The 24,203-nt window shown below is 39.4% G+C and overlaps 1 protein-coding gene across 1 annotated transcript in view; it reads left to right on the top strand.

Annotated features, from left to right (window-relative positions):
• The window catches only part of LOC126191820 (mutS protein homolog 4-like), a 317,523-nt gene extending 293,535 nt beyond the window's left edge, over positions 1-23,988 (top strand). The window contains exons 16-17 of the mRNA XM_049932555.1: positions 21,389-21,584; positions 23,506-23,988. Of these exons, the coding sequence (XP_049788512.1) occupies positions 21,389-21,584; positions 23,506-23,805 (496 nt within the window). The 3' untranslated portion in view covers positions 23,806-23,988. The remainder of the gene's footprint in view (positions 1-21,388; positions 21,585-23,505) is intronic.
• Positions 23,989-24,203: the final 215 nt, after the last annotated feature.

The raw sequence follows: 24,203 nt of genomic DNA, 5'->3' as shown, positions 1-24,203 counted from the left end.
TCGCCTAGGCCAAAGGGATTTACTTTGTTGCGATAATCTGTTGCATCTACACAAGACTTTGCTACATTTATAAAGAATTCATTAAAGTACTCTGGTATTTGAGTTGGATTTACAATAGTATTTCCTTCAATATCAACTTCTGAAATTTCTTGGTTACAATTTTTAACACCTAACTCAGATTTAATGACAGACCATACAGCCTTTGTCTCATTTTTATGATTTAAAATTAGCCTCTTATTTGCCAGCTGTTTTGCTGTCTTGACAACTCTTTTAAATTTGGTTTTATAGAGCCTAACATATTTAGTGAAATCAATATTTTTATTATATTTTAGTTCTCTGTGCAGTTGCCTTTTCCTTACACTGGAAATTTTTATGCCCTGGGTAATCCACTTTACTGTATTTGTTATTTTACTGCTGCAGAGTCTGGGTGGAAATGTTTCATCAAAGTCTCCAAGAAAACTGTTTAGGAATTTCTTAAAGTTTTTGTCACTTGAGTTACACTAACCAAAAGGCCATGTTTTATCCCTTAGCTTCTCACTAAATGTTAGCAAGTTTTCTTTGTTAAAGTTCCTGCTCATATGGGTTCTCATACGTGAAATGTTTCTGTCTGTCTGGTCAATGCATGTTGCTGATTGCATGTTGCTGATTGCATTGTCTCTGGTAGATTCAAAGAAATTCAATTTGAAACCATATTTCTTTACTAAATCAGTGAAACATGACGCGTGGCTACTATCACATGTGATATCAATATTTAAATCAGCAGCTATTACAACTTTTTTTTCTTTTTTCCCTGAAAAGGTCTTCTAGCATAATTTGAACCTTAGATAAGAATAGTTCTGTTGTTGACGTCCCTGGAATTCTGTATATTGAGATTATTATACCATTTGCTAGTGAGTCCACTATTTCTACACAATAGCTCTCATTCTTCATTTAAATTATTAAAACAGTTTCTGGTCTCATAATTTATATCACTATGTAGAAGTATACATGAGCCTCCACATGACTTGTTTCTTCTGTAAAAGCTACTTGCTAATCTGAAGTTCCCTATTTTGTTTAGAATTTTTAATTGTGTCTTCAGTAAACCAGTGCTCATTTAAACAAACAACTTTAATCGTTGCACATTCTGACAGAATGATTTCCAATTCATCTATTTTCGAGCTTTTATTGTTAGAAGCATCAATGTTTAAGCCATTTATATTCCAGTGGATAACATACCTACTTTGACTATCACTTACAGGCTTTAGAACATTTCCTGCCAGATAATGGTTTGGTTCTATCTTTCTTAAAGCTACACAAGTTTTTTCACCCCCATCACTACTTATAAGTTTCCCTAATTTTTTATGATCTGGTAATTATCTACGAACATCTTACTGAATATTTTTGAGCCCAACCAATTCAGATATAGACTATCTTTGGCAAGACACTTTGCACTTAGAAATTTGTTGGGATCAATGAAAACGACTCCTAGTTAATTGCACTGTTCTTTAATACTGCCGTTTATTCTCTGCACATAGCTGTCACTGACCGAGCTTCTGTACACAATGCCATTTATTATTATTCTGGAATTCGGGTCGAGTCTTCTGGCCAGTCGGATGAGGTTTCACGTGTGGTTTACAATTTCTTCCTCACTGTTGTTTCGAAGCGAATTTGTTCCCACATTGATAAAAACACCTTTTCGATTTCTGCTATGCTTATCTGCTGCGTTCTTTCTTGACTGAGTTTAAGACGTTGTTTAGGTGTGTATGCAATTGACGCGTCCTGATTCCAGGTCGAACGCCGATTTCGGAGTTTGGTGCGACTATGGTTTTCAACAATGAGTCACCTATAATAAGGAATTCACTTTCTGTCTTATTATAATGCTTCGTTCTGTCTTTTTTTTAGATTACGCTGGTCCACTTATAATTGTTTGATTCTTCAGTTACTTTTTCTTTCGTAATGGCGGCTGAATTTTTTCGTTGTTTGTTAGTTGTATCACTCCGCGTATTCGCAGAAGTAGGTCCATCTAAGACTAAACTTTTTTCACATGCACAACACTTTTCAAGTTTCAGTGCAATATTTTCTTGCTTTAGGAACATCAGTTCTGCTTTCAGAGCGTCAATGTCATTTTGAAGTAGACAAATAATTTCGTCCTTAGAACTTAGTGCGGATGTTATTTGTGCATTTTCGTCACTAGTACAGTCGAGGCATGTCCACTGAATATAGTCATTTATAAATTTAAGATACACATTTGCGCACTTCTCAAATAATCAAAAGTTGCACTTAATGCATCAAATTCCTTTGACTACACGTTTTTTACACTTTCTCCACGGAGAACCATTTAATTTCAATTGATTATGCAGCATCCTATCACCACACAGTCCTACCGGTGCCATCTTGACTGTCTGATGAGAGAACATTCCCAAGTGTCAATAAATGAACTTCATGAAACTTTGTGGGTGTGTAGAAGGGGCAAAAAAAAAAAAAAAAAAAAAAAAAAAAAAAAAAAAAAACACTTTTTTTTGTGCCCAATTTCACTATTAAGTGGTAAAACACACCCCGAAAGGTAATCGTGGATGTTAGGTTTGGAGAGAATGTATTTGAAATGATAATATATAAAAAATGCATTCCGGCCCATGATGCAGGAGTTGTGTGTGCACGAGGTGTGCATATATATATATATATATATATATATATATATATATATATATATATATATATATATATATATATAAACAAAGATGATGAGACTTACCAAACAAAAGCGCTGGCAGGTCGATAGACACACAAACATACACACAAAATTCAAGCTTTCGCAACCAAAAGTTGCTTCAGGCCTTTACAAATGTCTGCTTGTGTCTGTGTATGTGCGGATGGATGTGCGAGTGTATACCCGTCCTTTTTTCCCCCTAAGGTAAGTCTTTCCGCTCCCGGGATTCGAATGACTCCTTACCCTCTCCCTTAAAACCCACATCCTTTCGTCTTTCCCTCTCCTTCCCTCTTTCCTGATGAAGCAACTGTTTGTTGCGAAAGCTTGAATTTTGTGTGTTTGTTTGTGTTAGTTTGTGTGTCTATCGACCTGCCAACGCTTCGTTTGGTAAGTCACATCATCTTTGTTTTTAGATATATTTTTCCCACGTGGAATGTTTCCCTCTATTATATTCGTATCATTAATTTGAACCCAACAATTACGTTTGTTATTGTCACTGTTGCATTTCGGAATCTTTTCTGTCGTCTTATTTTCTCTTTCTGTTTTTTGCCAGTAGTTTCACTTTGTATTCACCTTCTCCTTTTTACCATAATCCACTATACTATTTTATCCCGCCTATATATACTCAATAATACGTAACCCACTTCCTACCATAACCAACTACCGCTGCTATAAAATCCACCGTTTCTAGTTCACAAACAGTTCCTTTCACCTATTAAACAACCATTTCGGCTAGTTCTAATAACCTTCGCTTTATTTCCATTTCCGTTTTTCCCACATCACTGATAATTTTTAGCCGCTTCCCACAGGTTTTAACATCATTATTTCTTCGTCAGACAATTGTTAGCTTCACTTTCATAATCGGCCACCACAAAACCACTCCTTTTAATACATTTACACGCAGTTTTGTCGAAATTTTCCCGAATTTCTCCTTCCTTTAACGTGTTTTGGCGGCAACACAACCACCTAACCTTTGTGCACATCGTTGTCTACCAACCCAAGTCCAACATAGCCCAGCTGTAACCAACACATTTTCGCCTTTTTTCACACCAGATCTCCAGTTACTTTCCAGTTCACCTTTATCCATCCCCATATATTTCTATTTTCGTTTTCATATCAGCCTCATGTTACACTTTCCTCCTTCTAATACCATGTCACCCTCACAACACCCCCAAAACGACCCCATTAAGTTTTATTTACATTCCCTCCGCAAACATGCCTTCGCCCTAGCCAGATTACGCTCCCATATTCTATTTTATCAGGCTTGTCTGACATTTGGCATTACCCCCAAAGGCCTCACACTTAAAGTTCCCATCTCTGGCTGCAACCCTTCTTTCCATCCGTCCCTATACCAGTTCCAAACTGAACAATCCATTGCCCTCACCCACCTAATCCTTCACCTACACATCAACTCAGCCAATGAACACACCCGTCAACTCCTATCCTTAATAAAAGTCCTCAATCTTTCCTCTCCCACATCCACACTGGCAACTCACTCACCCTTCACAACCTTTCCAGCAAACCTCAACCTCCTCTCATTGCACACAAACCCAGTCTCTCCCATCTACTCAATCTCCCACTTCCAACTCCACTCCCTCCAAAACCTCAAAATTCCAATCAACACAATCTGGAACCACAACACCCTAATTCAGTAGTTAAACTTTCCTCTAAACCTCTCTCCCAATCCGAAACCTCTGTCCTATCCAAAGGATTCACCTTCAGCCCCACTCCCAGATTCAACCAAACAGCCCTCATCAAAGATTTACTGTCCTACACTCGTACTCTCTGCTGGAAATATCACTTTGCCACGAAGAAAAATGATCCTAATCCTACTCCTAATGATCCAACTCCCCAAGACACCATCCAAATTGAACCCTGCCTGGAACAGTTCCGTCCTCCATCACAGCGGGACCCACCACCTCTTCCTCAAAATCACCCTCTCCAAACCTTCCAGGAATTTCTGACTTCCAACCTTGCCTCTCAATCCTTCTTAAAAAACCTTAATCCTACTCCCAACATCACCACTGCTGAAGCCCAAGCTATCCGTGATCTGAAGGCTGACTAATCCATCGTCATTCTTCCGGCGGACAAGGGTTCCACGACCGTGGTACTTGATCGTCGGGAGTATGTGGCCGAGGGACTGCGTCAGCTTTCAGACAACACCACATACAAAGTTTGCCAAGGTAATCCAATTCCTTATGTCCAGGCGGAGCTTCAAGGAATCCTCAGAACCTTAGGCCCCCTGCAAAACCTTTCACCTGACTCCATCAACCTCCTGACCCCACCGACACTCCGCACCCCTACCTTCTACCTAAAATTCACAAACCCAATCATCCCGGCCGCCCCATTGTAGCTGGTTACCAAGCCCCCACAGAACGTATCTCTGCCTACGTAGATCAACACCTTCAACCCATTACATGCAGTCTCCCATCCTTCATCAAAGACACCAACCACTTTCTCGAATGCCTGGAATCCATACCCAATCTTTTACCCCCGGAAACCATCCTTGTAATCATTGATGCCACTTCCTTATACACAAATATTCCGCACGTCCAGGGCCTCGCTGCGATGGAGCACTTCCTTTCACACCGATCACCTGCCACCCTACCTAAAACCTCTTTCCTCATTACCTTAGCCAGCTTCATCCTGACCCACAACTTCTTCACTTTTGAAGGCCAGACATACCAACAATTAAAGGGAACAGCCATGGGTACCAGGATGGCCCCCTCGTACGCCAACCTATTCATGCGTCGCTTAGAGGAAGCCTTCTTGGTTACCCAGGTCTGCCAACCCAAAGTTTGGTACAAATTTATTGATGACATCTTTATGATCTGGACTCACAGTGAAGAAGAACTCCAGAATTTCCTCTCCAACCTCAACTCCTTTGGTTCCATCAGATTCACGTGGTCCTACTCCAAATCCCATGCCACTTTCCTTGACGTTGACCTCCATCTGTCCAACGGCCAGCTTCACACGTCCGTCCACATCAAACCCACCAACAAGCAACAGTACCTCCATTATGACAGCTGCCACCCATTGCACATCAAACGGTCCCTTCCCTACAGCCTAGGTCTTCGTGGCAAACAAATCTGCTCCAGTCCGGAATCCCTGAACCATTACACCAACAACCTGACAACAGCTTTCGCATCCCGCAACTACCCTCCCGACCTGGTACAGAAGCAAATAACCAGAGCCACTTCCTCATCCCCTCAAACCCAGAACCTCCCACAGAAGAACCACAAAAGTGCCCCACTAGTGACAGGATACTTTCCGGGACTGGACCAGACTCTGAATGTGGCTCTCCAGCAGGGATACAACTTCCTCAAATCCTGCCCTGAAGTGAGATCCATCCTTCATGAAATCCTCCCCACTCCACCAAGAGTGTCTTTCTGCCGTCCACCTAACCTTCGTAACCTGTTAGTTCATCCCTATGAAATCCCCAAACCACCTTCCCTACCCTCTGGCTCCTACCCTTGTAACTGCCCCCGGTGTAAAACCTGTCCCATGCACCCTCCCACCACCACCTACTCTAGTCCTGTAACCCGGAAGGTGTACACAATCGAAGGCAGAGCCACGTGTGAAAGCACCCACGTGATTTACCAACTGACCTGCCTACACTGTGACGCATTCTATGTGAGAATGACCAGCAACAAACTGCCCATTCGCATGAATTGACACAGGCAGACAGTGTTTGTTGGTAATGAGGATCACCCTGTGGCTAAATATGCCTTGGTGCACGGCCAGTACATCTTGGCACAGTGTTACACCGTCCGGGTTATCTGGATACTTCCCACTAACACCAACCTATTCAAACTCCGGAGATGAGAACGTGCTCTTCAATATATCCTCTCTTCCCGTTACCCACCAGGCCTCAATCTCCGCTAATTTCAAGTTGCCGCCACTCACACCACCTGTCATTCAATATCATCTTTGCCTCTGCACTTCCGCCTCGACTGACATCTCTGCCCAAACTCTTTGTCTTTAAACATGTCTGCTTGTGTCTGTATATGTGTGGATGGATATGTGTGTGTGTGCGAGTGTATACCCGTCCTTCTTTCCCCCTAAGGTTAGTCTTTCCGCTCCCGGGATTGGAATGACTCCTTACCCTCTCCCTTAAAACCCACATCCTTTCGTCTTTCCCTCTCCTTCCCTCTTTCCTGATGAGGCAACAGTTTGTTGCGAAAGCTTGAATTTTGTGTGTTTGTTTGTGTGTCTGTCGACCTGCCAGCACTTTCATTTGGTAAGTCACATCATCTTTGTTTTTAGATATATTTTTCCTACGTGGAATGTTTCCCTCTATTATAACCATATCATTAATTTGAACCCAACAATTACGTTTGTTATTGTTGCTGTTGCATTTCGAAATCTTTCCTGTCGTGTTATTTTCTCTTTCTGTTTTTACCAGTAGTCTCACTCTGTATTCACCTTCCCCTTTTTACCGCAATCTACTATACAATTTTATCCCGCCTATATATACTCAATAATACGTAACCCACTTTCAAACCATAACCAAAAAAATTAAATTTTATTTTCCGCTTTCAACACTACCGCTGCTATAAAATCCACCGTTTCTAGTTCAATAACAGCTGCTTTCACGTATTAAACAACCATTTCGGCTAGTTCTAACAACTTTCACTTTATTTCCACTTCCGTTCATTTTTAGCCGCTCCCCACAGGTTTTAACGTCATTATTTCTTCGTCAGACAATTGTTAGCCCCATTTTCGTAATCTTTCACCACAACACCACTCCTTTTAATACATTTACATGTTTTTTCGAAATTTTCCCGAATTTCTCCGTCCTTTAACGTGTTTTAGCAGCAACACAACCACCTAACCTTTATGCACATCGCTGTCTACCAACCCAAGTTCACTACAGGATCAACATAGCTATGTCTGTGTGTGTGTGTGTGTGTGTGTGTGTGTGTGTGTGTGTATATATACCCGTCCTTTTTTCCCCAGAAGGTAAGTCTTTCCGCTCCCGGGATTGGAATGACTCCTTACCCTCTCCCTTAAAACCCAAATCCTTTCGTCTTTCCCTCTCCTTCCCTCTTTCCTGATGAGACAACAGTTTGTTGCGAAAGCTTGAATTTTGTGTGTATGTTTGTTTGTGTGTCTGTCGACCTGCCAGCACTTTCGTTTGGTAAGTCACATCACATCATATATATTTATATTTTTTTACACAGGGATGTATGTGGCTTGAAAGCTTCTTTAATATATGTTGAAACAAAAGTTTTCATTTATCAGAATTAATTATTGGTTGTTGGATATTTTGCAAAATTTCAAATTATTACAAAAGTTGATTGTACAGTTTCCAAGAACATTAGTTGTGTATAAACTTTGATATGAAACATATTTTTTATTTATCATTGTTTTGAAGAAATTTCCTCTAAACCTATAATGCCACATTATTTTCAGAGTGTATTTTACCTCTTAAAAGTGGAAATGTGCACAAAAAAATTCTTGTTGCACTATTTTGCCTGCTCTACACACCTGCCAAGTTTCAACAAGATTGTTTACTGACACTTAGGAATACTCCCTTGCTATCCTCTAAATCATATGACTGCTTGTCATGCCCACTTAGAAAGCAACATAATGGTTACAGGTTGCCTTTTAGATCACATGTCTGCATTCACAGGATAGGAGTTGCCTGTGACCAGACTGGAGTAGATGGTGATGGGAGGACAAATGGGAGAAGTCTTTCATCTATGTCTATTGCAGAGATATGAGGTTAGGGGTTGGGGTTTGGACTCCAAACCTACAACCTTCTTCCTGGTCCACTTTCTCATCCACAATTACTTCCACACAGTACAGTAGTGGGCACCCACATGTCACTATTGTATGCCAAGGTTGGCTATTTAGAGAAATCCTTCCTAACCACCCAGAATTCCAAACCCCTCACCAGGTTCAGATTCACTGATGACATCTTCGTGATCTGGACGAGGACATCCTATCTACATTCCTCCAGAACCTCAACACCTTCTCCCCATTGGCTTAATATGGTCGTCCTCAACCCACTATGCCATCTTTCTCAATGTTGATGTGCACCTCAAGGATGGCTATGTGAGTACCTCTGTCCACAACAAACCTACCAACCACCAGCAATATCTCCACTTAAGTGGCTGCCCCCCATTCCATACCCAGAAGTCCCTTTCATACAACTTAGCCACCCATGGTCATTATATCTGTAGTCATGAGCAGTCCCTCTCCAAGTATACCAATGTTCTCACTGAGGCCTTCACAGACCAAAATTATACTCCCAACCGTGTGTGGAAACAGATCTCCTGTACCTTGTCTCTCCCACAAACCCACCGTCCAACCACAAAGGAGCACTGCCCTCACGACTCTGTACCATCCTGGACTGGAGCAACTGACTCACATTCTGTAATGTGATTTTGACTACCCCCTCCCCCTATGCCCTGAAATGAATATCCTGCTCACTATCCTTCCTACCCCTCCTACAGTGGTATTCCATCACTCACTGAACCTACGCAATATCCTTGTCCATCCCTACTCCACCTCTGCCCCCAACCCTTTGCCTTATGACTCACGTCCTTGCAATAGACCCAGATGCAAGACCTGTCCCTTATATACTCCCACTACCAACCACTCCAATCCAAGCACAGGCATCTCCTATTCCATCAAAGGCAGGGTTACCTGTGAAAGCAGGCATGTGATCTACAAACTAATCTGCAACCACTGTGTTGCTTTATATGTGGGTATGACAACCAACAAGCTATCTGTCTACATGAACAGCCAACGATAAACTGTAGCCAAGAGACAACTGCACTACCCAGTCACTGAACAGGATACCCAACACAATGTGCTTCACTTTGATGTTTGCTTCACTTTGATGTTTGCTTCACTTTGATGTTTGCTTCACAACCTGCACTATCTGGATCCTTCATATCAACACCAGCTTTTCTGAAGTACACAGGTGGAAACTATCCCGGCAATGTGTCCTGTGTCCTTGGTACACCTTGACTCAGCCTTCATTAGTCCCCATCCTTCACCTACCTATCCCCTTCCCTGCTGCCACCCCAGCACTATACAGCCTTCTATTACACCAAAGCATCATTAGTCTTTTTCCCCTTCTTTACGTCTCTTCTTTTCCATTCTCATCCTCTCCCATTTTCCTCCTTCCTATGAACATAAATGCTGTTTCTAGCCAAGCCTGCAGGTTGCACTTTTGTGTTTGCCCATGAATGCCCCTGTGCAAGGCACTCTATACTTTGCAAATGTCAGTAGTTGTGTGAACCGTGTTCTGAGTAGTCATGAGTGCATTATGTCAGAGCTAAGCGAATTCGAATGTGAGCAAATAGTTGGTGTTTCTATAGAGGGTGTCTCTGCAACCAAGGTAGCTGCAGTGTTTGGTGTTTCAGGAGGCAACATAGCGAAGATTTATTCCTCATATAGAGAATGTGGAAAAATATCATTCACTAAGTCACGAGATGAATGGAAGAGTGTGTCAAATGATCATAATTGATGGTTGTTGAAGAGGATTTTGACAAAAAATAAGAAAGCCATGGGTGCAAAAGTTGCTATGAACCCTGTCAGGACCAAAACAACACATAGGAAGTGCCACAAGCAAGGAATTGTAGGGCAGGCTGTAATTCCAAAACTACTCATTGGTGATGAAAATGCCCATAACAAGACAACAAAGTGTCAAGCCCATAAAATCTGCATTGTGGAGCAATGGGGAAAAGCCATTGGTCATATGAGTCTTATCTCACAGTTTCCAGCCTCTGGGTGAGTTTATGTCCCAAGTGTGAAACATGTCAGGGGTTCAGTGATGACTTGGGAAACCATATCACGGTGTTGTATGGGCCCCATGGCTACTCTGCAACATCATATTACTGCCAATGATTATGTGACTATTTTGGCTGATCGGGTCGACCTCATGGCACAATGTTTGTTCCCCAATGGTGATGCTGTGTTCCAAGATGACAGGGACCCTGTTCACACAGCTTGCATCATCCAGGACTGGTTTTGTGAGCACAAGGTTGGATTATTGCATCTCTCCTGGCCACCACAGTCACCAGATCTCAGCGTTATTTGTATTTTGGATAAAAGTATGTGTGATAGCTTTCCACCTATTTGCAAGAAGAATCGTGTAGATGGTGTTAAAAGCCATACATGCTCTATATTTACCCATTCTAAGATGAGTGGAAGCTGTTTTGAATGCCAAGGGTTTTGTTACACCATATTAGGCAGGGTAATGTGTTGCATTTGTAATGCATTCGTATTTTTGTCCATATCCTGTATCTCTGATTGTTGTGGGTTTTTGGTAGTAAGGTCAGCTTATTGATGCTAGCTTGGCTGACAGATTCATGGCAAGAGTTACACATCCACTGCAGGTACCTAGAGTCACATCAATACAAGAGCTGACGCTTCCGTCTTCGCATGAGTAGCAGTAGTAAATTAAGACTAAACTTACATTCAGAAATGAGAGGGCACTGAAGAGGATTATTACCTCACATAAGATAACCATAGCTGTGGATATGACTACTGAATAATAATAATGGTAATTCCTGGATGGAACAGTACTCAAAATAAAGGAAAGGCAACCACACGTCTTTTGCAAACTGATATGTGGTGCACAGTCACATGTAACAGAACGCAGTATTCTTTTACCTGTGACTTTGCAACAAAAATCAGTCTGTTAAAGGTGAATGGTTGCCTTTCCTTTATTTTGGGTAATATAGTTACTGAGTTTAGTATGCATCAATAGATCGCAGTGCAATGGGAACTGCACTTTTAGGCTTATGTTAAAGTTTTCCTTTCATTTTCACTGTTCTCTTATTTCCTTTTGAACAATACCAACACTTGTGTGCTTGTAGTGTTCAAAATGGAAGAAAAAGCTCTAAACAAACTTGTTCAAGATACAAATACAGAATTGCTATGTTCTTCTTATATGCTTCTGTATTAAGATATTGCCGGCATTTCATAAGCCTTCCTGGTGATTTTCACCCTTCCAGTCAACTGTTCATAAAAGCTTCTAAACATTTCCACTCATTTCTGACAATGTTCAGATTGTTCTGACAGTGGTCATCACTGTATTACACCTTTGAATATCAGTGTCTTCAGGTTCATCTGAACCCCAGCAAACTTCCAGATTTTAAAGCAATGTTTTTTCTTAACTTTATCTTAAATTTAAGGAAAATGTGTGGTGTTGGTATTGTGTCCATCCAAAATATTTTCATGTTGTGAAAAGTTCTTGTAGAATGTAAATAAATTGAATTGTTGATATGCACACACAAAAGGAAGAAAACTTGCTAACTTTCAGATTTTATCCTTTGACAAGCCAGAGTAAAAAATATATATATATATATCTGTGTGTGTGTGTGTGTGTGTGTGTGTGTGTGACACTAATGTTTAAGTTGTTTTTTCTTTTTCTTTTTTTTTTCCTTAATTTATATCTAAAAATTCAGCCAATGAGTAGAAGGAGTTGTCATCTAGAAATTCTTTTAATTTATTTTTAAATGTTAGTTGGCTATCTGTCAGGCTTTTGATGCTGTTTGGTAGGTGACCAAAGACTTTTGTGGCAGCATAATTTACTCCTTTCTGTGCCAAAGTCAGATTTAACCCTGCATAGTGAAGATCATCCTTTCTCCTGGTGTTACAGCTATGCACACTGCTATTACTTTTGAACTGGGCTGGATTACTAACAACAAATTTCATAAGTGAATATATATACTGTGAGGTTACTGTGAGGATACCTAGATCCTTAAATACATGTCTGCAGGATGACCGTGGGTGGGCTCCAGCAAATATTCTGATTACACGTTTTTGAGCAATGAATACTTTTCTACTCAATGATGAATTACCCCAGAATATGATGCCATACGAAAGCAGTGAATGAAAGTAGGCATAGTATGCTAATTTACTGAGATTCTTATCACCAAAATTTGCAATAACCCTAATAGCATACGTAGCTGAACTCAGACGTTTCAGCAGACCATCAATGTGTTGCTTCCAGTTTAACCTTTCATCAATGGACACACCTAAAAATTTTGAAGATTCTACCTTAGCTACAGACTTCTGTTCAAAGTCTATATTTATTACTGGAGTTGTGCCATTTACTGTACGCAACTGTATATACTGTGTTTTATCAAAATTTAAAGAGAGTCCGTTTGCTGAGAACCACTGAATAATTTTGTGAAAAACATGATTTACAATTACATCACTTAGTTCTTGGTTTTTGGATGTTATTACTATACTTGTATCATCAGCAAAAAGAACTTACTTTCCATCTTCATCAATGTGGAATGGTAAGTCATTAATGTATATCAAGAACAGTAAAGGACCTAAGACTGAACCCTGTGGGACCCCGTACTTGATAGCCCCCCAGTTTGAGGAATCAGCTGTTGTTTTAACATTACATGAACCACTTATTTCAACTGTCTGCATTCTTCCAGTTAAGTATGAATTAAACCATTTGTGCACTGCCCCCCTCAAACCATAATGATTTAGCTTATCTAATAGAATTCCATGATTTACACAATCAAAGGCCTTTGAGAGATCACAAAAAATACCAATGGGTGATGTCTGGTTATTCAGAGCATTTAATATTTGATCAGTGAAAGCGTATATAGCATTTTCTGTTGAAAAGCCTTTCTGAAAACCAAACTGACATTTTGTTAGTACTTTATTTTTACAAATATGGGAGGCTACTCTTGAATACATAACTTTCTCAAAAATTTTTGATAGAGCTGTCAGAAGAGATATTGGGCGGTAGTTGTTGACATCCGACGTATCCCCCTTTTTTTCAATGGTTTTACAATGGCGTATTTCAGTCTATCGGGGAAAACACCCTGCTCCAAAGAGCTATTACATACGTGCCTGAGAATTCTACTTATCTGTGGGGAACAAGCTTTAAGTACCTTGCTGGAAATGCCATCAATTACGTAAGAGTTTTTACTTTTCAGTGAGTTTATTATTTTACTGATTTCAGAGGGAGAGGTTGGTGGAATTACAGTTGTTTCAAACTGCACAGGTAGGGCCTCTTCTATTAGTAGCCTTGCCTCTTCTAGTGAAGGTCTAGATCCTATTTTCTCCTCAACATTTAAAAAATGATTATTGAAAATATTTTCAGTTTCTGATTGTTTGTTAGTACACTTGTCATTCAATTTTATGGCACTAAAGTTTTCCTGTGCTCTTGGTTGCCCTGTTTCCCTTTCAATAATATTCCAAATTGCTTTAATTTTATTATCAGAGTTACTGATCTCAGACATGATACACATGCTTCTGGACTTTTTAATAACTGTTCTTAGTACTGCACAATAGTTTTTATAATATTGAACAATTTCGGGGTCAGTACTCCCTCTTGCTGTTAGATACAGTTCTCTTTTACGGTTGCAAGATATTCTTATTCCTTTAGTTAGCCATGGTTTTTTATATGTTTTCTTGGAATTATGTTTAACTATTTTCTTGGGAAAACAATTTTCAAATACCCTTAAAAATGTATCGTGAAATAAGTTATATTTCAAGTTTGCATCAGGTTCCTTATACACTTCATCCCAGTCTAGTTGCTGTAGGCTTTCCCTAAAGTTTACAATATTTATATTGTTAATTGAACGCACTGCTTTGAAAGTCTGATTTGATATACTGCATGGAGCTATGTCATGTACTGTAACTAGCTGTGCACCATGATCTGAAAGACCATTCTCAACACGATAAACATTTATGTCCTTAAACTTATCTTGGTCTATAAAAAAGTTATCTATCAATGTACTGCTGTTCTTTGTTATCCGAGTAGGAAAATCAATGACGGAGCTCAAATTGAAAGAACTGAGTAATACTACAAGGTCATTCTTCCTATTAGACTCTTTCAGGGAATCAACATTGAAATCCCCACAAATGATAATTTGCTTCCCCCTGTCTGACAGATAGCACAACAAAGCATCCAAGTTTTCTAGAAATAGCTGGAAATTCCCTGGGGGGGATCTATACACTGTTACAATTATGAAAGTGCCATCATTTAGTTTAAGTTCAGTGGCACATGCTTCCATATGTTGCTCTACACAAAAATTTTTAGTTTCTAAATTGTTTACACTGTGGAAGCTTTTGACATATATGGCAACTCCTCCTCTCATCATATTATCTCTACTTACATGTGCAGCTAATTTGTACCCATTGATGCTAACCTTTTGCATATCAGTGACAATGTGATGCTCAGACAGGCATAGTACATCTATTACATTCTCAGTTTCTATATCTTCTAAACAAAGCAGAAGCTCATCAATTTTATTCTTCAATTCCCCAATATTTTGATGAAATATACTAACATTATTTTTCACTTTACTTTTGTATCTTGAACTTTTTTAACATCTTTAGTACTTGCCTGGCTGAGTTTCCCACTGGATACTGATCTTACACTAAAAACGAGTTTCCACCATGAGATGTAGTTCCTCCCCCCTTTAAATTTCCTGCTATCAGCCCAGCCAGTTTACCCTTCCCTTTCTTGTTGAGGTGTAGGCCATGTCTAGTTTAGTCCCACCTACAGAGTGAATCAACAGGAACCACACCAATGTGTGACCCTGCACCAGATCCAAGCAGCCGTTCCAACTCCAAATTAACTCTCCTGACAGAAGAGCTCAAATGATGTTGGTCGTGGCGCTCCAGAACCGACACAAACCAAACACTGGTATGACTCAATGTTGATGCAATCTTTGCCAGGTCACACTCTATGCTGTACCCCGGATCTCTGTCAATACTGTTGCCCAGCCCACCCACAATAACCACGGTATCTTCCTTAGTAAAGCCTCTACATAGTGAACCTAAATCCTCTGTAACCTGCCTCAGTCCAGCACTAGGTTTGAAAAAACTTGTGACCTGGTATTCTGACCCTAATTCATCCTGCAGAAGTTGGCCCACACCCCCAGCATGCGAACTACCTAGCAACAAGACTTTCTTTCTCTTTGCAGACTTCCCTACATTCTTACTCAATTTGCTGCTGGAAGCTTGTTGAGCCCTGTCTACATCTACTTCTGTGAGAGGCTCATCAGTTTCTGACTGAGGCAACAGGTCAAACTTATTTTGTACATTAATAACAAAGCTGTCAGAAGAATTTCTTGGCCTGTTGCCACTTCCCACCCCTGTTTACCATTCTCCCCCCTTAACCTGCCCAGTTCTCACCTAGCCTCATCCAACTCAGCCTGAAGGGCAGCAATTTTCCCCTCCTGTTCCACAATCTTTCTATCTCTAAGTGAGGTGGGAGGAGGGAGAAGGAGGCAGGGAGAAGAGGGATTGAGGGTGGGTAGCTAGCAACTCAGATGCAGGCAGCCAGTTTGCAGATTATGAATGCTGGAGGGAGGGGTGGCAGGTATATGGGCTGGCACGATTGTAGTGGCCAGTGGATAGTGGCACAGGCTGAAAGCAACATAGGGACATCAATTGAGAGAGGGTGACAGAATAGAGGGTACAAGGACAGTGGCTTACATGGGATTGAGGCCACAATGTTTATAGGAGTGGAGGATGTGTTGTAAGGATAACTTCTGTCTGTGTAGTTCCGAGAAGTTATTCTTATAACAGGTCCTTTGCTCCCTTAATCATGCTGATCCCAATCTCAGGTAACCCACTGTCCATAAATCCTCCATCAGTTTCTACTTCCTCCGTGCTGTCACACACTTCCAGTTAATTTACCCATATCACCATCAGTGCGTGCCACTTCCCACTGGTTGCTACAGTTGTGCCAGCCCATATAACTGTGTCATGCCTCCTTCCCACATTCCTAGCTAGCAAACTGGCCACCTCTGTCCTAGCTGCTAGCCACCCAACCCCCTTCCCTCTCCCTGCCTCCCACGACACCCGACACTACCCCAACCACAACCAGTCCACCGGCCGCAAAAGAGCATTGGCACTGTCAGTGTAGCTGGCAACATGTAGGGGCATAGGCACGTGTGTGTGTGTGTGTGTGTGTGTGTGTGTGTGTGTGTGTGTGTGTGTGTGTGTGTGTGTGTGTGTGTGTTTTGTTTTATTTAACTCTTTCTTGCCAAAGGATAAAATCCTAAACATAGCAAGTTTTCTTCCTTTTGTGTGTGCCTATCGATAACTCAACACTTCCTAATATTATTATGTTCTACAACAACCACCATGATTGTTAATTCAAAATAAAAATAACTCATTGCAGAATACACAATGTGCCACATGATATGTGGCTTGCAGCTTGATATGTGTGATACTTGCTCTTCTCAAACTTCCTTTTGACCAGTTACCTCAATATCCGACCATTTCGTCTTCATTTTATGCTCTTTGAAGTCTATCGCCATCACAATCTGAACTCAATAAATATTTTAATTCAGACCCATTGGAAAACAGAACCTTCAGGCTTTAGGGGAAAAAAAATTGAGGTGCACATTAACAAAGACAAGATGTTATTAAAAACTAAATCTGTTCATTGGATTAACAATGAACTTTCATTACAGTGCTATATACTATTTGTACTTTGCAAAATTAGGAATAAAGCTACTACTTTGAAGAAAGCTGATAGCATTGTATCTACATGACCAAACTGAGGTAACAACAGATATCTGTGTGTATGAACATTACCACTTGTCATGTAGCTTACATTTTTCATTAGAACTTGAACATATACCACTTTCTGATAACCACAATTAGTAAATTTTCCTTTTATTCACGGTCAGTTTTGGAAGAATACCTTCCATTTTGAAAGCTGAAATTAATTTTCCAAAACTAGTAATATAGTTAAAGAAACTAAACTAGTTGTGGCCATTGGTGAGTCATTTGTACTGCTTGTATTGAAATTGGGGCCATGGACTCACAGACACCAGTAAGACTTAATTTGCTAATAAATTGTACTTGTTTGTTTAAAATTTCTCAATATTATGATACTTCTACAAACATCAGTGTCCTTTTCTTAAGTCTTCATTTAATACTTTTTACCGCATTCTTTTTTATTTCTGCTTCCATTTACATTCTTATCACTTTTTTATGGGTGAGTTTGTATATTTAAATATTATTTTTACTTTATTCTACAGTTTTTCTCCTATTATTTATTCATGTACTTCTATTTTGAGTATAATTTAATATTTTCTCAGCTTCTTATGACTGCCATGGCACCATATTATGAAAGTACTGTGTCCATCAATGGAAAATTAGAGGTCACTCAGTTTTCAAACATCAAGTAGAAAAGTTGGAAGGAAATAAAATTAAAGTGCAGATCAACGCTCATAAATCAGCTAATAGGATTGCATCACATTCACTGTCCCCATCAAGAGCACCAAAGGATAAAACTCATACAAGATTCATCAGATGCTAACTTACATTACTCAAAAAGAACACTAATGAACAATATAACTTCCCAAGAACTTTCTCTATATCTGAAATTTCTGCTGGTCTTAAAGCTTTAAAATCTGGAAAGACACCAGGAGAAGATGGAATCCACCCAGAATGTCTTCTGCACAGTGTGAACTATACAAAAAGATGGCTGGATGATTCTTCTGACATTATGCTATCTGGCTCAGTCCCACAAAAAATAAAGCAGCCAAAAATTGTAGCAGTACTCAAGCCCAGCAAGACATCAGACCAGCCTAAGAACTATCACCTAATTGCTCTATGGAGCACTATTTATTAGTTCCTTGAAAGAATTCTACACAATCAGATTAGTCTAGTAATCTTTCAGAATCTTCCTTTTGAGCAAACTGGAATCTAAACAGGACGAAGCTGTGCTAATCAAGCTTTATCTTCAACAACATCTATTGAAGCAGGATACCAAATGAAACAGAGAACATCAGTTGCTTTCATTGATCTAAGTGCAACATATGATACAGTTTGGAGGCATGGACTGCTTTATAAATTATTACAACTCATCCCATGCAAAAGGACAACAAAACTAACTGACAACAATTTAGCTGGAAGGACATTTACAGTAACTACAAAGAAAGACACTGCCTGCCCAAAAGTATTGAATAGAAACTGGTATAGGCATGTGCATTCAAATGCAGAGATATTTAAACAGGCAGAATACAGCACTGCACTCAGCAATGCCTATATAAGACAACAACCATCTTGCGCAGTTGCCAGATCAGTTACTGCTGCTACAATGGCAGGTTATCAAGATTTCTGTGAGTTTGAATGTGGTGTTATAATTGGTGCATGAGCGATGGGACACAGCATCTCCAAGCTAGCGATGAAGTGGGGATTTTCCCATATGACCATTTCACGGATGTACTGTGAATATCAGGAATATGGTAAAACATTAAATCTCTGACATGGCTGCTGCCGGAAAAAGGTCCTGCAAGAACAGGACCAACAATGACTGAAGAGAATCATTTAGCATGACAGATGTGCAACCCTTCCACAAATTGGTGCAATACTGGGTCATCAACAAGTGTCAGCGTGCAAACCATTCAATGAAACACCGTCAGTATGCATCCACTTATGTACCCTTGATGACTGCATGACACAAAACTTTACACCTCATCTGGGCCCGTCAACAGCGACATTGGACTGTTGATGACTGGAAACATGTTGATGGTCGGACAAGTCTCATTTCAAATTGTATCAAGCAGATGAATGTGTACAGGTATGGAGACAACCTCATGAATCCATGGACCCTGCATGTCACCAGAGGACTGTTCAAGCTGGTGGAGGCTCTGTATGGGTTTGGGGAATGTGCTGTTGGTGTGATATGGGACGCCTGAGACATCTAGATATGGCTCTGACAGGTGACATGTACGTAAGCATACTGTCTGATCACCTGCATCCATGTTCATTGTTCAATACTTTGTCAATTCCAGCAGGACAATGTGACACCCCACACGTCCAGAATTGCTACAAAGTGGCTCCAGGAACACTCTTCTGAGTTTAAAAACTTCTGCTGGCCACCAAACTCCCCAGACATGAATATTATTGAGCATATCTGGGATGCCTTGCAACTTGCTATTCAGAAGAGATTTCTACCCCCTTGCACTCTTACAGATTTATGGACAGCCTCACAAGATACATGGTGTCAATTCCCTCCAGCACTATTTCAGACATTAGTCAAATCCGTGCCACATTGTGTTGTGGCATTTCTGCATGCTCGCGGAGGCCCTTTCTGATATTAGGCAGGTGTACCAGTTTCTTTGACTCTTTAGTGTATATATCTGATGTTTCTCCAGCACAGTCCAGAAAGCTTGGCTATGCAGACAACTGGGCAATAACTACCAAACACAAAACCTTTGAAACAACTGAAGAAATCCTAACTTCTGATCTATACATCTTAAGGCACTATTTCTGTAAATGAAGTTTACAGCCAAACTCAAATAAGATAGAAGTGTCATGTTTTCATTTGTCCAATAGGTTGGCACACAGAGCCCTTGACATCTATTTTGAGGGAGACAAAATTCATCATAATATGCATCCCAAGGTATTGGGATCACTTTGGATAGGACACTTTGTTTTAAAGGGCATTTGACATGAACATTTGCTAAGTTTAAAGGCAGAAACAACATTGTCTGTAAACTCTGTGGCTCTCATGGGGGATTGTCAGCAAATGTTCTCTGGGTATCAGCTCTTGGATTGGTATACTCAGCAGCAGAGTACTGTGTGCCTGTCTGGCTTAATAGTCTCCATGTAAAAAAGATAGCTGTACAACTTCATGGGACCATGTGCATTGTTAGTGAGTCAAAACAATCTTCTCCTGCATACTGGATACCTGTCGTGAGCCACGAAGAGCATACTACCACGCGAATACCAGTAGATTGCTAATAACACCGATCTTCCAATAGTGGACAGTGTATTCCCTGCGGAGCGGAAGAGACGTAAGATCCAAACAGCCAACTCTCAAGGAAACTGAATTCAATACCATCAATGAATGGAAACATTGCTGGCAATGAAACTGTTCTCCACCATGCCTGAAACTGCCTTGCATCCAAAAGAAACTCTCGATCAACCATGGACAACTTGCACTACCTTGAACCACCTCAAAACGAGCCATAGACAATGTGCAGACACTCTCTACAAGTGGAGCAAATCTTCATCACCATCGTGTCACAGTGGTGTGGATTGACAGACAGTTGCTCATGTTGTATCAACATGTCCCACACATGCCTACAAGAGTCCTTTCAGCAATTTCCTGACAATGATGTATGATGGTATAAAATATGTAAAAGATCTAGATACCAACATATAGCTGTTGTCATTTGTGATATTTTATGCTGGAGAGCTGTGTTTAAATGTTGATGTATATTAGCTTTATAATCTTTATGTATTTGTATTGTCATACAATAAACAAATTAATTTTCTTCCACACATTTTCTACGTTACCTTTATTGTGTGCATTGAAGTGTGACTGTATCTAGATGAGAATCATTCAGTGCTGTAAATTTAATATGAAACTTCAGTTGCTTGGATTAATCCAACAGCATTTAGTAATTTCCATGGGCCATGTAGTTACCCTGCCCCCATTGTTAACATTCTACAGTTTGGTGTAGTATATTAGTTTGTAGGAATTTGTCAGTACACTTATTGGAATACTATTATAGAACTATATTAGATAAGAGTATATACATATGTATACCCACTACCAATGCTGAAAATCCCAAAAACAAAAACACTCCTCAAGAATGCTTTCAAATCAAGGGTGCACTTACTGTTTTTTCAAAGAATGGCTTTCAAACAAACATCATAACATTCACTGCATTGACTTTTAAGAAATGCTAACAGCTCTTTTTTAAAATTCAATCTTTTTCTTTCTTCCAGCCACCACTTTGAAACACTGGAAGTGAATGAGAATGGTAAAATTTACTTGAAGTATACTCATCATCTACTACAAGGCATCACAGATGTCAAACATTATGGACTGCACCTTGCTCAGACATTGTGTATGCCAGATTCTGTAATAGAACGAGGACTGGAAATAGCTCAGCATATAGCTGAGCAGAAAATAGGACCTGAGGTGAAATCAATGTGAAATTGCTTTCTTTTTTATATTAATTCCTGGTAAAGTATCTGATTCAATACACATTTGATCCAGCATTTAAATGATGACAAAGGTTTTAACAGTTTAGCATAGAAGGCAGCATTATTAATCCAGTGATTAGTGTCATGAATCATAAGAACATTGTTGTACTAATTTAGTGTTTGAACATGTGCCCCATTAACACTGTTCAAAATTATATGAAATCATCAGATTCACAGATGTATAAAGATAATTATTATTCTTTGTACCACTATCGTATGCAAGAAAAAAGTAAGCCAGATGCATTTTCATTATTAATTAGTAGAGTACTGCACAACTTGGGAATATTTTTGGAAGGGCATCTGGCCATCCTATACCACTAAAATATTCAAAACCAGGTCAACATGCTGATGCCGAGTAGACATGAGACAAGGCCAGGAAGAAGAAGCAAATTCGTGCAGTGCATTATCATATCTGAATAACACATACTGAAATGAAAAATACTGGATACAGATTTGTTTTTTACAGATAGATCACAGAAATATATAATAATCGAGTTAAAGAGCCACAAATAAAAGGTGAAACTGACAATAGCTTGCAGAACTGGAAGTGTTCTTGTTTAAATATATATAAGATTAGTCATCTTGCAGTAAATTGAAAACAACACCTCAAGCCTCATTGAAAATCATCATGAATATGTTTTACTGCTATATTTGATATTTTTGTACAAGAACCATGATATATTACAATGGCAGGTAGCAAAACATGGCAAAATTTTCCCATACTGTTTCAAAACAAAGAAGGAAGATAATCACTTTAACAGCCTTGCAGTAGTGAGATCATTTGAGAAGGAGCACAGGCTCAGATTGGTGATGCATAGTGCATGAAATCAGTCATTGTCATTTTCTTTTCAGATGAACTATTAATGATGGGCAACCTAAATCTATATGGCTGACGGGCTGGAAATTTTGGTGGCCATCACCATGAATGTGAGTGCAGTGTCTTACCACTGTGTCACCTTGCTCAGCCATACTGATTTGGAAATTACAGCTGTGTCTGAGTAACTGATTTTGTTTTGGTAACCTATGCCTTTTCTCTTGTAGAAAATCTTATTTACTTATGTATAATTAAAATACCTCAACAAAATTTGATCTACATTGAATACAATGCTCATAACAATTGGAGAAATGGGCCTTGTGGTCTCTATTTATGTAGAAACAAGATACTATTCTTTTAGAGACTTCTAAACAGTAATTCTTTCCACATTCCACATGTGAATGGAATGACAAGAAAATCTTGTATGTTGTACAACAGAAAGTATCCTCTGCTGAGCACTTCACAGTGGTTTGCAGAGTATGGATTTAGATGTAGAATAAAATCCAAGCTTGATCAGATACAGCGCATGAAATCTCGTCTGTGTTCTCTTGTTTCACTATTTGAGGCTCTGACCAACAAATAGACAGAAATTCTTCTTCTCAATCATTACTCATTGACTTCTAAATAATCAGTGAGTAGTTCACTATTCTCTGCTGTGTCTTCAGTAGCATCTGCAGTGTAATGAGTATCATTGACATTCATAATGGAAGTTCAGGTGCTACCTATCAAATTATAGTAAATACTGTTGAATTTGCAGCCCCAATGGCTGCCAGAAAGGAAACACGTTAACATTCAAACCCTAGCTGAAATATCAAGATTTCTAATGGTTCTTGTATCAGCTGCCACCATATAGACATAGTTAAAATCTACATTTATAGATCTGTATAATATTTGTCAAATTCTCTTAATTTGTTGATAAATAAATATCTTAGTCAGTAAATGTGTTGTACATCATGATAATGACAAACTATTGGCATTTTATTTATATTTAATCAATCCGTATCAGACATTAAATAAATCAACTACTTCATGACATTTTCAGCTGGAAGACTGTAGCTCAATTACAGCTGCAGCTTGTGAGCTTGCAGATGAACTGCTGTCCCTTAAAGAATCAAGTGAGCTGACATCTGACAAATGTAAAAATCTGAAGGAAAAGTATCAGTTTCTACAAAGCCAGCTCCCAGACCATTTTCTACAGCAAACCCCAGATAAAATACATACATCAAAACGTGATGATTCAGGTATCAGAGTGCTGTCAACTGTTGATGAAGTTTGTGCTGGGGTCCTCTCTGATATTATTATGGCTATAACAAAAGAAAATGAATCAGAAATGATTCTTTAAAAGTCCTCCCAGAAAGGAATGTCAGTGAATGTAAATGCTTTACTACTTACAAAAATATTTATTGACAATGGGAAAAGAGTTGCAAAGCATCACTGAAGATTGAATTATAACATAATCAGTGTTAACTCATAAGAGTAATGAATCACATGTAGAATTTTTAAAAATAAACTTAATAACATTAAATACTCTTTTTATTTATTAAAAATAATGAAATTGTCAATAAAGGAAATTTATTTTATGTCTAATTGCTTTGATTTCATAATCTTCACTTGTGCACATGTGTTCCACAAATTTTTAAAGAAGATGTAGCTGACCTGAAATGAAAGAATTAAAATGATTACAATATTGATGTGACTGGACATTTGTGGTGGGAACAATCTAAAGAACAATTCCAACAA

This window comes from Schistocerca nitens, chromosome 1, assembly GCF_023898315.1.
Source record: "Schistocerca nitens isolate TAMUIC-IGC-003100 chromosome 1, iqSchNite1.1, whole genome shotgun sequence".
Lineage (NCBI taxonomy): Eukaryota > Metazoa > Arthropoda > Insecta > Orthoptera > Acrididae > Schistocerca > Schistocerca nitens.
This window is presented reverse-complemented; position numbering and strand designations above follow the sequence as displayed.